General features: G+C 43.2%; 1 protein-coding gene across 1 annotated transcript; it reads right to left on the bottom strand.

Annotated features, from left to right (window-relative positions):
* Positions 1-14,502: 14,502 nt before the first annotated feature.
* Positions 14,503-14,991, bottom strand: LOC142170228 (uncharacterized). Its single transcript, XM_075232083.1, has one exon. It carries the CDS (start codon positions 14,989-14,991, stop codon positions 14,503-14,505), a length of 489 nt encoding a protein of 162 aa, XP_075088184.1.
* Positions 14,992-17,915: the final 2,924 nt, after the last annotated feature.

The following is a 17,915-nucleotide window of genomic DNA, read 5'->3' as shown; positions in this document are numbered from 1 at the left end:
TAGATTCCCCTCATAAGCCAATTACCCATTAGCTTTACCTTTAGTTAATATTTTTGTATACCTTCCACTGCCATACACATTACACAATCACTTAATCTTCCTGAGTCTAAACTCATACTGTAAAATGAAATTTACTTCACTCCAAATAGGAGACATAAAAAGATTCTTCATACACCCATAACTTGGGACTACACATCTTATCACAATGGAAATCATACACTCAATAGTTCATTAATCATCTAGTAGACCTTCCTCGTCACTTCCAAGTCATGTAGATATATCTCGCAGTACTATCATACTCCTCACGTAGCTATACAACCATGATTCCCACTAATAGGGACAATAACGAACATAAAGGTTCAAAACACTTTCTCACACAATCAGCACCTCAGTGCTCAAGCCATAGGCAAGATCTGGCCTCAAGTCCTCCAGACTGGCCTAACATCAAACTCACCGAGATCACGTCCCGCCCTTCTATCGGGGAATTACAAGCCATCAAGGTAAATCAAATACTGAGTGCTCGTTCGCGCATATGAACATGTGGAAGGAATCGTAAGAGTTACTTTTCAAGCTGAATCAAGGACGCACGATAAAAATTCAAGAATATGAAGTTTTCCTAAAGGTTCTGCAGCCTCTCGAGGATAAATACAGACGTCTCCGTACCGATCCACGAGACTCTACTAAACCGGCTCATGACTCGCGAGACCAATTAAACTAGGCTCTGATACCAACTTGTCACGACCCAATTTCCGAACCTGGTCGTGATGGCGCCTCTCATGAAGACAAGGCTAGCCATTCAACCCAATTCATCCTTTTAAGACAATTAATTAACACAATTATAGTATAAACATGGTTTAATAATATCCAATAGCGGAAAGTATAGATAAAATATGGAAATCCAACCCAACTCAGCCCTAACCGGGGTGTCACCAGTCATGAGCTACTACAGAGTTTACTAAAATTCTACAAAGTATGGAATTAGGAACAAAGTCTGAAGATATCATAAATAACAGAAGATAAGGGAGAAAATGGGTCTGCGAACGCCATGCAACTACCTCGATAACTCCGATGAAAACTGAACAGTAGAAAACACGTTTTATGCCTCAGGAATACCTGTACCTGCACACATGGTGCAGGGAGTAATGTGAGTACTCCGACCTAGTGAGTAATAAATATAAATAATGACTGAAGGTAAGAAAACACGTTAAGGCACACAACATTCTATACAGAAGCAGTGAAATCATTTAAAATAACAATTCAGTGAAACATCATGTGAAATTTCTTTTAAACCAGTAAAAAAGGTAATTTGGCAGTAAAATGACAAGTAGAAATCTGCCCCTTGGGCTCAATATCAAAACAACAAGTAGAAATCTGCCCCTCGGGCTCAGTATCAAAATAATAACTAGAAATCTGCCCCTCGATCTCAGTATCAAAATAATAAGTAGAAATCTGCCCCTCGGGCTCAGTATCAAAATAATAATTAGAAATCTGCCCCTCGGGCTCAGTGTCAAAATAATAAGTAGAAATCTGCCCCTCGGGCTCAGTATCTCAGAACAGTATCAGCCCTCAGGCTCAGAACAGTATAAAGCAACCAGTCAATGAAATAAGAGCACATAACTATTATGGCAGATAATGCAGATAAAGAATAAATGCATGAGTGCAATGCAATGCATATGACGGTACCCTCTGGTACCCACTGCGGCGTGCAGCCCGAGCCATCCATATGTATTTATCATCGACGACGCTCACTGGGGGTGTGTACAGACTCCGGAGGGGCTCCTACAGCCCAAGCGCAATATCAAGCCATCTCGTGGCATCAAATCTAGGCCCTCGGCCTCATATCAATCTCAGTATAATCACCCAGGCTCTCAGCCTCAATATCAATGTAATCAACCAGGCTCTCGACCTCAATATCAATATAACACTGCTGTGGCGCGCAGCCCAATCCATGCTCAATCCAGAAATCATCATAAGCCCCTTGGGCATTTGTAAAACAGTAGTTCTCAGCCTGAAATATCATTTAGAAATATCATTTAAGTTTTCAAATCTTAGAAAGATGGCTGAGTTTGCAAAATAGTATTTAAAACCTTGGACTGAGGTCAAATGATATGCAAAATATGTGAAAGCAGTGATATCAATCCCTGAAGGATTCAAATAATTGGCAAGAAGCCTACAATTGGAAACATGACTGAGGGTATAAATTCTTTAACAAAATAAGTGAGAAAAACCAGTCAAAAATCCCCTAAGGGTTCTACAGGTTGGCACAAGACCCCAAGCATGGCAACAAGCCCAATTCACAATAATAAAGTATACGTCTCAACCAAAAATGTAGTAAAATATCTCTCGGGACGGACCAAGTCACAATCCCCAACGGTACTCTACCCCACGCCCGTTATCCGGCGTGTAAGTCACCTCAATATAGCGTTACGATGTGAAATTTCGGGGTTTCAAACCCTCAGGACATCATTTACATCTATTACTCACCTCTAGCCGGCCAAATACTACTCCGTGATACCCTTTCCTTTCGTATCGACCTCCTCGCGCGTCGAATCTGGACAAAACCACAATGAATACATCACAATAGGCTATGGGAATATAACCCAATCGAAAAGACTCGAAAAATATCAAAAATCACGAAATTTGCAAAACCCGAGCCCCGGGCCCACGTCTTGAAATACAGAAATTTTTACATCAAAATGTTCCTTATCTCGCCACGAGTCTATACATACCAAATTCACAAGAATCGAAGTCCTTTTGACCCCTCAAATCCCAAATTTAGAATTTCAATCTCAAGCCCTAATTTCTTATAATTTGGCTATGTTTTCATGGATTTCTAGGATGATTCTTCAATAAAATCATGTATTTAACTCATAAAACTTACCTCCAATCGATCTTAGTTGAAACTCCCTTCAATCCCCGTCCAAAAGCTCTCAAAATGACTAAAAATGGTGGAGAAATGGGGTATTTTTCGCGAATGAAATGTAAACATTCTGCCCAGAATTTTTCGGAATTACTGTTCACCCAGTGTTACTGTTCACCCATGTGTACTGTTCACCGGGTACTGTTCACGGATACTATTACGGGGTACTGTTTACGGCACTATTCACGGATTGTTCACGGGGTACTGTTCATGGGCACTGTTCACAGTGCTGTAAAAAAAATGCAGCAACTTTATTTTTTTCGTGCCTAAATCGATCCATTAACCTTCCGAAATACACCCGAGGCCCCCGAGACCTCAACTAAAAGCACCAACATGTCTTAAAACATTATCCAAACTTGCTCCAATCGTCAAAACACCTCAACTAACGCCAAAATCATCAAATTATATCGAATTCAAGCCTAAGTTCTTTTAAAACTTCTAAAACACACATTCGATCAAAAACCCAACCAAACGATGTCCGAATGACCTGAAATTTTGCACACATATCCCAAATGTCACAATGAAGCTACATCAACCTTCGGAATTCGCCAAAATACTAACTTCGCCAATTCAAGCCTAATTCAACATCGGACCTCCAAAATTACTTCCGGTCCTGCTCCTAAGTCACAAATCACCTCCCGGAACTAACCGAACCGTCGAAATTCACATCCGAGCCCTCTAACTTATAAGTCAACGTCCGGTTGACTTTTCCAACTTAAACCTTCTTGAAAGAGACTAAATGTCTCATTTCTTATCAAAATCGCTCCAAATAAATTCTAATGCACCCAATACCGATAATGAAACATGAGGAAGCAGAAAATGGGACGAACGAGACAGTAACTCATGAGATGACGGGTCGGGTCGTCACATCCTAACTCCATAGACTCATTCTCCATGCTAGCGGACTCCTTCATAAAAGCACATGCCGGAGCCATCAAAGTAGCAACGAGGAAATATGACGTGTTCAAGATCAAGCAGAGGGATAATGAAATGTTGTGAGAGTTCGTATCTCGATTCCAAATGGAATGAATGGAACTACCACCGATCTCTGACCACTGGGCAGTGTAGTCCTTCACTCAAGGTCTGAATGAACGAAACTTGGTGGCTTCGAAGCAGCTAAAAGAGAATCTGGTCGAATATCCCGCCGTGACTTGGTCAGACGTCCATAACCTATACCAGTAAAAAATCAGGGCCGAGGACGTCCAGCTAGGAGCTCCCTTGGGCTCAGTATACCCAAGCAGAATCTTGGCGAAGGATCCAAAGCTAAACAAAGAAAGGTACCAACCGTACATTGAAGATAGAAGGAATGCCCTGAGGGGCAACCCACCTCGCAACTATCAAAGGATAAACCAAGGACAGAATCCTCGGAAACTCATCAACAGAGCCGGATTAGGTAGGAACACAGGGCCAACGGAGGCGCCTCGCTTGTCAGAGTACAACTTCAATGTCGATGTGTCAGACATCATGTTCGCCATCTTTGGAAATTCCTCAGCGATCGAGCCAAAAACTAGTTTTAAGAAAAGGGAAACATCCAAGAAAAAAAAAGCAGACGAGCCATAATATGTCATCCACACGATCTTTTGAGACGGCCTCCACTAACCGGAACGCCAAAGCCCCCTTCAGTAGAGGGACTAAGAGATAAATCGGCAAAAAAATAGCAGCCGGGAGATACGCCCTCGACCGTATCCGAATAAAGGACCGTACCGCATCCTCCAAATGAATACCAAGGATCAAAAGCGCCATCTCCATTGAGGTATAGCCATCTCCCTTTTTATTTTACATTTCATACTAACCCTCATGCAGGCACCTGATTTAAGCAGTCAAAGTGCTAACCCAGCTCGAAGACCTTAAGGTTTTAAAGCATCCGTTGCACTCTTTTCCTTTGATCGGGTTTTTTATCCCGAAAAAGGGTTTTACCGGCAAGGTTTTTAACGAGGCAACATCCGCGTGCTACATGAGGAAGACTCGACGAGTATTCCGGGCTTCTTTTATAATCAACCCCAAATACTGGAGGGCATCCCCCAGGGTCCCATTAGTAAAATGATGTATCGGGTCAAATGGTCGAATGAACCGTGCATGTATAGTCGGTCCCCCGACAACGAAACAATGTATACTTGTGTCAAGAAATCAAAGAGTACCTTTTTTCAAAGCATTTCATACTCCAAAGGAAACTCAACATTTTCGCTAAAATGATTCCTCCGTCAAACACGTCCCCAACACTCGGAGACTAGCATCAACAATTCGATACCCGCATGATCTCAGAGTCGGAACTCCAAACTCATAAGCCCTCAACGAGGCAGCAGGAAAATCATGAAACATCTCCAAGGCCAAAAGTGCCCCAAACACCCAAGAACTGGCACCAATATCTCCAAAATTGCACGACCTCAGGGTCAGGATCTCCAAAATCGTAAGCCCTCAACGAGGCAATACAAAGTTTGCAAGTAATGGCTCCCAAGTCAAGAAACCCTCGAGGACTCGGGGACTGTCATCAAGCGCCATCTCCATCGACTTACCAAAACTCGAGGCCATAAGACCCCGAGCGAGTATACTCGGTCTCGTAAGACCTACGTAAGGCAGCAATTACATCTGTAAGACCTCAAGCAAGGCATGAACAATAGTTGTACCGAGTATCTAAAACTGTAAGACCTCAAAGGCATGAAAAACTTGTAAGACCTTACTAAAGGCATAAACCCGATCTCAAAGTTTCGGCTATATATCGAACTTGTAATACCCCTAAAAAGGCATACCCTCGATATAGATGCCGAAACTATCTTATTCGGGATCAAAATGGCTCCAGCCAAACACAAGTGACTTCAGTCACATGGCTGTACCAGTCAAACTAACTCGACTCAGGGACGCCTGACCATCACTACAAAATCACAGGCCATTACTTCGAAAAGAACTGATTAACTAAGCTACCCTCGACACAGGCAAAAGAGCTTCGACCATGTCGGCTCCAAATCACAGGCTTCGAGCTACTCAGCCTCTGAGCCAAACCTCCCGAGGTGCTCGAACATCGCCGCAAGTTACTCGAAATCGAGGTTCTTCCCGAACCGACGACGGGTTAGGAAAAAATTACTTCAAAGTCCTTAACGAGAGAAAAATAAAGCCATTAAAAGGTCATTTCGACCCAAAGCGTAAGAGCCATTGTCGCCAACCCACGCAATTTGGAAAACTTGAGGGTCGATTGAGCTCGAGTCGAAACCTGACTCGGAGACTGAACCCAAAATAGTTAACTATATATGCCTAAGAACAAAGCGTAAGAGCCATTGTCGCCAGCCTACGCAAACGTAAAAGCCTGAGGGTCAAATGAGCTTGAGTCGAAACCCGACTCGGAGACTAAAATCAAAATGATTGAACAAAAGCATAAGAGCTCAAACGCTAACTTATACTAAATGTCGCATCGACCAAGCGCGTAAAAGCCCCCCGGGCCAGCCTAATGAGCCCCAGGGCCGTATCATCGAATCTAAAGACTTCTACTAACTCAAGAGATCAGATTGATTTGTCTAAAATCTTGGCAAACAGAAACCTAGAAGACACAAAACTGCGAGGTCCCCCTCTTATACATACATGTAATAGAATACAAGCTCTGTTTACAACATACTATGAAATCTAAATACACAAGAACAAGAAGAAAGCAAACGTCCCCCTTGGGGACTATGGCCCAACGGCCTCGTCCTCACCATCTTCAGCATCAGACAGAAGGAACTTGGCATCATACTCCTCCGCCTTGGCTTGCTCGATCTCTTCCGAAAGATTGAAACCCCTGGCGTGAACTTCCTCGAGAGTTTCCCTCTGAGATTTGCACTTTGCACACTCTTTTGCTCGCTCAACCAAGAGTTATCCTTAGCTCAGCTTTAATACTGGAAACACTCTTCAAATAAGTCATCGCTCTCTGATCAGCCCTAGTGCTACTCATCATAGCCTCGACTCGGTCATTCACTACCTCGACCTTCGTCTTCGAAAGCTCAAACTCGAGCCTTGCGATCATGTTCGCCCGCGCAGAATCACTCGCATGAGCAGTCCGGATTTGCATCTCCAGGGTGGAAACTTTAGCCAAAACACTCTCCTTGGCCGCAACTTGGGCATCTACATGGGCTTGCAGCTCGTCGAACTCACATTTGACCTTGCCAACTTCGCCCTAGAGCCGCTCCAGCTCCTCTATTTTTCTCTCCAACTGAAATATCGAAATGTTAACCTCTGAAAATGAAAGAAGGAGCATACGTCAACATGAAACACAAGATACCTGTCTCTCGAGGCAACTCTCGCGGCTCTGGCTTCGACCCGCCTCGCACTGCAGGGATACCAGCTCGCTTTATTTTTTCTCACAAAGAAGCTTAAGGGATTTCTATCTATCCAAAGTTCTCCGCAACTGAGCCTCATAACGAAGTAGCTCGGATTTGAGCCTATCGAAGGCTTGCAAAAGAAAATTCAATAAGAAAAGGAAAGTGTGAGGCCGGAATAGTCCCATGTCGGCTACCAAATTTACCATAAAGCTGAGCTGCTGAGCCTCACCAAAAACCGAGCCAATGTCCGATGGCTTAGTATCCCCTGAAGCGCCATCAACAGAAACGTGGAATGTTCTTTCGAGAACGGAAGTCCCCGAAACCGAATGATCGGTCGGATCACCTCTCTTGATTCGCTGAGAAGGACTCGCTTGCTACGAGCCTCCTTGCACCTCGAAGATTCTTTTCGTTTATCATTGACCCTCGATCCCAAGGTCAGTAGTCTCTCCTCTTCTCTCAGAGAGCACGGTATCATTTTAGAAAAATCTTCAGTACCTGCGGCGACTAAGTTAGTACGTAGAAAAGAAAAACACCATTTTGGGGAAACAAGCCACCAGACGCCTACCATGATGTTTTGCCTTCCACCTCCCTTTGGATAGGTCTCGCCACCTACGCCTATCATGAGTTGAGCAGGCTGCCAGCTTACAAGACCACTCGGCCAAATCAGGGACCTCGTTCAGCAACCAAGGAGTCGCTACAAAAATGAAATGGAAAAATGTCATTACGGAGCCTGCCTCCAGTCAAAACGATGAAAAAACAGGTGCGACACTTACGTATGAAGTTCCATTTCTCAGGAAAGGGCAGAAACTCTTCAGGAATGATGTCAATCGTTCAAACTCGAACGAACTGGTTCATCCATCTACGGTCCTCGTCCTCTACACTATTAACGACAGGAGCCCGGGTGGATCAACGCTGCAGAACAATCAAACCTCGATAGCGCAGTGGCCGATATAACCTCATGAGATGACTGAGGGTAAACTCAATCCTGGCCTTGTCGGCGAAATATCTTTTCGTCTGCACTATCTTCCAAAGGAATAGGTAATCCTGCGCCAAGGTAACCTGATATATCTAATAGAACTCAAGCACGACCCGGTCGGGGGGACCCGATGCAAAAGTATGCGTGTACACGCTCAAAAAACCCTCGACATAGGTCATGATGCTCTCCTTGGAGGGAGGCACTTGCAATACCATGCATTCCCCCCATCCGCAATCTTTTCTGATCATCTCAAGGTTTTCCTCTCCCACTGATGAGATAAACCTCAACGCATTCTCCCGATGTCCTGGAACAGCAGGGGTCACCCCAACATAATGTCTTTTCTCGAGGAAAGGCACCTCAAGGCCCGTTCACTGGGCACCGGTAGTGTACCACTGATCGAATGCGGAACGTAAGAAGAACTCCCTTCTCTTTGGTGGGCGAAGGTCGATGTATCATTCATGGCTATGATAAAATGAGAAGGGGGAGATATGAATTTGAGCAAAGATTTTGAGTTGGAACAATGGGAGAACTAGCACAGAGCGCCAGGCCCTGTGGTTACTCAAAGTAGCAGAATCTCCACTTGAGAGGCAAATGAATGAATATATATGGGCAAGGCAGCGACTGATCGCCTACCCAGAGGGCCAATTAATTTTGGCCGCATTAACGTCACCCTTTTTCTAGGGAAATGTACTAACAGTACCACCCCGGGGTCCCTTCACCAAATTGCTCGAATGCTACTATCCCGTGAAATTTGTGAAGCAGCAAGGCCTCGAGGGCACCTTGCTATCACTAGAATCGGCCCTAAAGAAGCTGCCGATCTAACTTCGGGACAGGACCCGATTTAGGGGTCCCGGTCGCTCCGAATACAATTTTTGAAGAGCTAACGCCTAGAGTCGAAGGTTAACTCCGCTCGAGCGGCGAGGTAAAAAGAACAAAAAGACAGAGATAAGAAAAACCCTTTCTTTTCATTACCAAAAATATATTTACAAGGGAAGTCTTTACAAGACTCACTCCCCCGGGGGTACATGCACAGAAAGGAGAGGGGGCAAAAGCGACACAAGGCCTACTCTTCATCACCACTATCCCCCAAACCATCTCCGGGATCCTCGTCTTGGACGATCAAAAGCACCAACTTTATCTCCAGCTCCCGGGCCTCCTCAATTCCAACTGACAGATCAACACCCCCGGCCTTGATCTCCTCCAAAGTTTTTCTCCTCGCCTCCGCCCTGGCATGTTAGATTGCTGATCACGCCCAACTATGCCTTATAAAAGACAAAGCGGTCGTTGCAAATATAATCCGATTTTCAAGTCCGGAGTCGAATCCTCAGGAAACTGATCTATCTATTTCAACTCTTAGTGATACTATTACCAGCTCAAACAATTTCTAGATGCAAGATTTTTATCAACAAATATTGGGTTTTTTTTTAACTAATTCAAAATGATATTAAAACTAACGATATTCTAAATCAAAGATAATTCAATGGTAAAAAGGTCTAGGGTATTGATTTCCCCAATTGCTAGTTTAAGTCTTAACTCTTTTGCTATAATCTCGCCGTAATACTCTATGAGGATTATGAGCTATGGGCTATCGCAATTATCTCTCGATCAACTATGATAATTTACTAGGGCATTCTCTCGAACTACTCTAGCTAATAATTTATGCAGCTCTGAATTATCCCACCAAAGTTTCGTTATCTCTAAACCCACTTTTAAGTTCAAGTAATAAATCTCTTCAATTATCCAAAAATGGTGTTGTTCAACAATAGTCTAACCTAGTATTCTTTCTCAAGAAACACAAGGCAATTAGACACGATTAATTAAGGGCCCATTCAATAGTTGAACAATAACATAATAAACCCGGCTCTATTATAACAAAAGTGAGTCAACACTTCATCTAACAATTGGTTCCATCAACCCTAGATTAAATGTTTAGCTACTCATAGCAAGGCAAAATAAAACTACAAAAAAATTCATATGTGCAATTGAAATAACAAAAAGAAGATGGAAAAACTCTAATGGTTGGTTGCTCTTCTCACACTTGTTCTTGCCTCCAAATTAGTCTAAAAACAAGCTTAACCTTTTGTAGGGTGAGTTTGTTAAGTTTATAAAGGGTTGGAATAAGTTTCCCCCGATTTACACTTTAGTCCCAAAAGTTCTGGGCAGTTACATAGTCTACCGCGGCAGAACGCGGCGCGACCGCCGTGAAACTCAAACATTCTGCCTCGCTTTCTTGTCCTACCACGGTCTAACCGCAGTCGACCGCGGTCGTGGTGACCTTCAGCTCAGTCCTCCTTTACCTCTTTCTTGCTTGTTTTCACTCAGGTTCTTCTTAATTAGCCTTTTATCCATATTATTGACTCCTAAAACACTCCATAGTCTCTTCATAACTCGGATTAGTCCCTGCGAAGCAAAAGAACACCAATTAGAGTATTTTTTTATCATTTAGCCTTTAAAACAACAATAAGGCATGGTATATTTAGGGTTTAAATATCGTCTATATAGCCTATTATCAACAAACCACACTTAAATCATTGCTGGTCCTCGAGCAATCCACCACACTCTATCAGGGTTCCTTCCCTAAGCTTTTCCCTAACGTATCACACCAAGAACAACTCACCAAAGTTGCGCCTAGTAGTGAACAACCTTTGCCTCAAAAGTCGAATCTCACGTGTCGTGCAATATTCATAATTACTCAAACTACTCTATACATAAGTCAAGACTTAACTTTCCTTCGTGAACCACATGCCCTCACGTCACACAAGAGAGTAATTCTACAAATAATATTATTAAGAACTAGTAGGAACTCAGATAGACATAAAAAGAACATTCACATGACATAAAAGTGCACCATAGGCTTGCCCGTCGTGTACTACTCTACTAATCGAGCTCATTCAGTCTAAGATCAATTAGGACTTCCATTGGTTGTAATGTAGGCTAAGGGACGGGTAGGATATATTTGGATATAGTGACTAACCTCCCTAAGTACTTTTAATACAATCACATTAACCTTCAAAATCATACTTATGTCAACCAGACATTCCACCACATTTTTATTTATAACATCCCACTCCATTAGGTGCAATTGTATCAAGTCACCACTTATCAACTACTATATTTACTCATTCTCTTTTTTTTTTCTTCTTTTAAGTGGTGCTTATTCTTTTACTTTTCCAAAAACTGCACCTTTCCTCTATTTCATTGGTTCCACTCAAAAACCAAACCACCACCCCACACTTTAGCTTTTGCATATTTCAAGGCTATTCAAGTACACATGGGAGGTAAAAGGGGTTCAAACAGATGGGCCATTCAAACAATTGGGTAAGGTTCGCAATGTGGTTGCCAAAAAAATATGCTTATAGGCTCAACGAGGTTGACTACGATGTGTTACATTTAGGTGGGTCTACTTTATATATCTGGCTTAACAAAGAAATGCCTATATCACTTCTAAGACTGAATGAAGCTACTATTTCGCTTTGCAAATACACGGGGCAAGTTTTAGGCATCAAATGTAAAGCATAGAATACAGTACAACTCACACACACATGACACATGACTCACTCCAGATTGGCTTATCAAGACACTCTCTTTTGAGTGTTCAAGTCAGTTACAAACATACAATTTAAGGCACTTTAGCAAGAGTCAACCACTGAGACTAAGCGTTACACTCTAGTGTCTACTATATTCAGATGTATCAACGCCAAGGGTTTCTCTTTCTATTTCAGCTCGTAGCCCATCAATACTAACTAAAAACTAAAAACAAAATAAACAAAAACTACCTACACCCGGTTCAAGCTAAACCCTTGGAAAAGAACCGTGGTCCAAAGAAAAACCAATGGGGAGTTACTACACTACCTAAAACAAAACAAAAAAAAATCTTTTTGGTATTTTCTTTAGACTTACTTCCCTCAAGAAAAACTGTCTAAAAGATCCATCATCAGGAAGATTCCCAATGTTCCTGTTTTTTGTTTTTTTTGTTCGACTTTTATCCCTCAAGAAACTTGTCGAGAGGTGTCCGTCTTCGGGCCAAGTCGAAGTTAACTAACATGACCCAACAATACCAAACAAACAAAAAGAAAACAACACAATGCAAAGTTATACAATTTTTTTACAACAATAGCCAACAACAGCCACCCCCCATCCTACACTTAAAACTTTGGCATATCCCCATGTCAACAAATATAAAGTAGAGTAAGGTAAGGGGACTTCCCTGAGGCTCAATCCTGATCAAAGACGGTGCCAGGATCGAGGTGACACACTCATCCTAGTGCCTGAAGCCATCCCATGATCTTTTACTCTGACTTGGCTTGTTGAGTGGTCAAATTGTCAACTCTGGTGCCTAGGTCAGTGACAGAAGTGTGGAGATTAGCCATTTATTGCTCCAAGACGGTCAAACGGGTACTTTAGCAGGCCTGTGATGGGCCCGCCTCATCAGCTCTCGGCGGTGGTGAAACAGCAGCATCCTCAGCATCCTCATCATCTTCATCATCATCCTCAACCATCACTACCGGCTCTCTCCCAATTGTGATTTTGCTAGCCCGGAACGGGGCTTTCAATAGCAATTTCCCATCAACTCTTGGACTTTTCAGAACTCTTGCAGCATGGCACAACTTGGTAACCCGAGAAGGGAAGTAAAATCCTTTGAGTACCTCTGGGGAGCGAATGAACATCTCATCATGGAGGAGCCTGGCGACATCAAAATCCTGGTGGGTCATAAAAGAGTAGATAGTTGCTGCTCGTGGCCCATTGACATCGGTAGTATTGCTGGAGGGTAGCAACCGACTGTTGATAATTGTGAGCCAACACTTAGCCTCCCAATTGAGAGACTGTGAGTTCAATGTGATCCGGTGCTTTATCCATATATGTTCCCTGTCAGGCACACATATTGCTTCGAGAATTGGTGCCCACCAGATAGTTGGGAGATGAGAAGCAATGTAGGTATCTCTATCCCCAGTGAATATTGGTAGCCGGTACACTCGGCGGATGGCCTCAAGGGACGCATTTACCCAGGTGTTTCGTACTGTGACCACCTCATTCTCATGCTCCGGGCAGTTAGCATAGAATTCCCTAACCATCTGTACATTCGCCTCCTCCAGTTCCTTAAAGAAGATGCACCGCTGACACCTCCTCAACTCAGTAAAGATATTCGGACATTCCACTTGCAAGGCTTCCCGGTCAATATGCACTTCAGGTAACAATTTTTTGGACACCTTGGCATTATACCTGTCTTCAGCTGGTTTGGAGACAAACCTAGCGTGGTCAAACTGTTCTGCACTAGCTTGACCCTGAGCTCTCAAAGAACTGTCCAGTCCACTAGTGGAGGACCCTGTGGTACGTATCTTCCTAGATGGATGCATTGTACCTGCCAAAAACAGAATCTCCTATTAGTGAGGGTTTGAGTTGTGTGAACCCTGGGTGGTTACTTAGACTTCACTTCTACCATGGCCACATTAGCCCTTAGAACTCCATTGGAGCAATTCCACAAACACCTTGTGAGCAAGGAACTATCCTAACATATTTAGCCCTCATGGAAACATCAATTTATCCCCCAAATCAACAATTTGTACTTCACCATTCCACCCCACAACAATTATTCTTACAAACACAAGCACACACTTCTCTACAACATTGTGCAAACACTTCTCTACAACATTGTGTACATAACCCACAAAAGGCAGAAAAGAAAATCAAAGGAAAAAAATTCTACTATAAATACTACACAATTAAAGCATTGACTATGGAAAATACTAAAATAAAACACAAGAGAAGAGGGAGAGAAGCTTGCCATACCTGGATGTAGGAGAGGGTGAGAGGAATGGAGGTTGGGGGAGATGGGTTTATGTGTGAGAGAGGTGAAGAAGAAGAAGAAGAAAAGAGGAGAGAAGATGTTAGGGTTAGAGAGAGAGAGAGATGAAGGGAAATTAAGTGGGGAGAGGGGCGGTTGTTTTGATTTTTATTGGGGGGGGGGGAAGAAAAGAAAAGAAAATAAATAATAATTTTTTTTGTAAATCTACTTACCTGGGCGACAGAATCGTCGCTTCTCACCGCGATCGACCGCGATCCTGCCACGGCCACGTGAGTGAAAGAGCTCGAGGCAGAATGTTGACGTTTTACCGCGGTCATGCCGCGGTCACCGTGGTCATGGTGGATTACATCAGCCTGAGGCAGAATACCTCTCTTTTGCCGCAGTCGATCCGCGGTTGTGGTCAAAAAGATTTTTTTTTATAAGGAGGTTACAGAAGAAAATAAAAACAACAACATTTGTGGGTTGCCTCCCACGCAGTGCCTGATTTAACGTCGCGGCACGATGCATGCTTTGATCATCACTCCTCATTCGCGTATTGGGGCTCTTCCAAAGTTATTATTTTTCTATCCCCTTTTTCTTCTGCCATTCCAAGGTAATGTTTCAACCTTTTCCCATTTACTGTGAACTTATTCGTCCCATGTTCTGATTCAATCTCAACAGCTCCACTTAAGAACATTTGCACCACTCTGAAGGGTCCTGACCCTCGAGACTTCAACTTACCCGGAAACAATCTCAATCTCGAGTTGTATAACAACACTAGATCTCTGGATTTGAAGTTCCGATCCAAGATGTGCTTATCATGCATTAGTTTCATCCTTTCTTTGTATAATCCAGCACTCTCAAATGCCTGGAACCTGAATTCCTCTAGCTCATGTAACCTAGTGACTCTGCTGGTGCCTGCTATCTCCATATCCAAGTTCAATTGCTGTAATGCCCAAAGTGCTTTATGTTCAAGCTCTACCGGAAGGTGGCATGCCTTTCCAAACACCAACTTGTACGGTGACATACTGATTGGAGTTTTGAAGGCTGTGCGGTACGCCCACAATGCATCATCCAGCTTCTTCGCTCATTCGGTTCTTGTTGCGTTCACTATTTTTGTAAGGACACTTTTAATTCCCTATTTGACACTTCGACTTGCCCACTCGACTGTGGGTGATAAGGGGTGGTCATTTTATAATAAACTCCATACTTTTCCAACAACCGTGCGAATGCTCTATTGCAAAATTTGGTTCCACCATCACTGATTATAGCTCTCGGGGTGCCAAAATGTGTGAAGATGTTTTTCTTGAGAAAGCCTGTTACCCCTTTTGCATCATTGGTTGGGAGAGCCACCGCTTCGACCTACTTGGAGACATAGTCAATCGCTATCAATGTATATTTGTTACCATACGAGCTGACAAACGGCCCCATAAAGTCGATTCCTCATATATCAAAAACTCCACCCCTTGAATTGTGGTCATTGGCATCTCGTGACAGCGAGATATGTAGCCTTTCCTTTGGCATTCATCACAAATTTTGACCCAAACGTGGGCATCCTTGAACAGAGTTGGCCAATACAAACCCGATTCCAACACTTTAGCTGCTGTCCGAATTCCTCCAAAATGTCCCCCATATGGTGAAGCATGGCAAGCCTGCAAAACAGAATGTTGATCTTTCTCGGGGATACACCTCCGGATCATGTTATCTACACATATTTTAAACAGTAGAGGTTAATCCCAATAATAAGACCGACAATCGCAAAAGAACTAATCTTTTGAATTGAGAAGAGTTCATAAGGTACAATACCGCCTGCTAAATAATTAGCAATATTAGCATACCATGGCGTTTCCTCTATTGTCACTGCTAGTAACTGTTCATCTGGGAATTTCTCTATTATATCCTCAACCTCTACCTTCCTTTCAGCTCCTTCCAACCTTGAGATGTGGTCAGCTACTTGGTTCTCTGTCCCTTTTCTTTCCCGGATCTCCAGATCGAATTCTTGTAGCAAAAGAACCTAGCGAATCAAGCGGGGCTTTGACTCCTTTTCTATCAGGTACCTAATTACTGCATGGTCAGTATAAATAATAAATTTTGAACCAATCATGTATGACCTGAATTTGTCGAATGCAAAAATGACAGACATCTCTTTTTCTGTCATGGTGTAATTGAGTTGTGCACCGCTTAGCGTTCTTCTTGCATAGTAAATTGGGTGCATCAGTTTATCCTTTCGCTGCCCCAAGACTGCTCCTATAGCATAGTCACTTGCGTCGCATATGAGCTCGAACGGTTGCTCTCAGTTGGGTGCAACAATGATGGGTGTAGTCACTAGTCTCTTCTTCAGCTCCTCAAATGCCAACATGCAATCATTAGAAAACACAAAGGGCTGATCCTTAGGAGTTTACATAAAGGGTTAGGAATCTTAGAGAAATCTTTTATGAATCGCCTGTAGAACCCGGCGTGCCCAAGGAAACTTCTCACTGCCTTTACTGAAGTAGGCGGTGGCAACTTCTCAATCACATCAACCTTAGCATGGTCAACCTCGATTCCTTTACTGGACACTCGATGCCCCAAGACTATCCCTTCTTGTACCATAAAATGGCACTTTTCCCAGTTCAACACTAAATTTGTCTCCACACATCTTCTGAGCACTCTTCTTAAATTGTGAAGACAGTCCTCGAATGAATCCCCCACCACGGAGAAATCATCCATAAATACCTCCATAATGTCTTCAACCATGTCCGTGAAAATGGCTAACATGCACTGTTAGAATGTAGTCAAGAACAGGTGAAGGATGTTTTTTCTCTGTCCTTGGGGGCTGTTGAGATCTGGTTGTACCCCGAATATCCATCCAAGAAACAGAAGTGAGATTGCCCAGCCAACCTGTCCAATATTTGGTCAATGAATGGCAAGTGAAAATGGTCCTTTCAAGTGGCTGTGTTCAATTTCCGGTAATCTGTGCAAACCCGTCATGCCGTGACTGTACGAGTCGAGATTAACTCGTTATTCTCGTCATTCCTCCTTTTTTTGGAACACACTGAATAGGGCTGACCCAATTGCTGTCAGAGATGGGGAAGATGATACCCGCAGCTAGCCATTTGATCACTTTCTTCTTCACCACCTCTTTCATATTTGGGTTCAGCCTTCGTTGATGTTCTCTAGAAGGTTTGTGCCCTTCTTCCAAGAGAATCTTGTGCATACAAAAAGCTAGGCTGATACCCTTTATGTCTGTTATGGTCCAACCAATAGCAGTCTTACATTCTTGTAACACCTGTAGGAGTTGCTCTAACTGCATAGCTAGCAAACTGGATGATATAATAATAGGTAAAGTCGAATTAGGCCCTAAGAAAGCAAACCTAAGGTGAGCTGGAAGCAATTTCAGCTCCAGTCGGGGTGGTTCCTCTACTGATGGTTTTGCCGGTGGTGTAACTCTCTTTTCTAACTCAAGGGACTCGAACTGAGGTTCCCTCTTCTAGAATCCTTGGCCTTCGAGTGCCATGACCCACTCTACCAACCCTTCACCATCCATCTCCTCTAAATTTGTCAAGCAAGCTCCCAATGGATCTTTAGCATTCAGGATCTCATCATCTTCTTGCAGGATCACATCCATTGCCTCTACTAGGGAGCAATTAGCATATTCACTGGGTCACCTCATGGATTGCTGAATGTTGAATATAACTTCTTCATCGTTCAACCTCATTTTTAATTCCCCAATTTCACAATCGATCAATGCTCTCCCAGTGGCTAAGAATGGCCTCCTTAGAATGATGGGTATCTCCTCATCTACCTGGCAATCCAGAATAACAAAGCCTGTAGGGAATAAAAATTTTCCCACTTGTACCAGCACATCATCAAGAATCCCTATCGGCCTTTTAACTGTGTGTTCAGCCAGTTGCAACAGCATCGAAGTCGGTCTAGCTCTACCAGTACCCAGTTTTGTATATATTGCCAAAG

Source organism: Nicotiana tabacum, chromosome 16 (genome assembly GCF_000715075.1).
Source record: "Nicotiana tabacum cultivar K326 chromosome 16, ASM71507v2, whole genome shotgun sequence".
Lineage (NCBI taxonomy): Eukaryota > Viridiplantae > Streptophyta > Magnoliopsida > Solanales > Solanaceae > Nicotiana > Nicotiana tabacum.
The sequence above is the reverse complement of the archived record's forward strand: the minus strand, read 5'-3'. Positions and strand labels throughout refer to the sequence as shown.

Bases quoted from the DNA above. Each gene is read 5' to 3' on its own strand.
- LOC142170228 (XM_075232083.1), bottom strand. From the start codon at position 14,991: ATGTCACCGTACAAGTTGGTGTTTGGAAAGGCATGCCACCTTCCGGTA.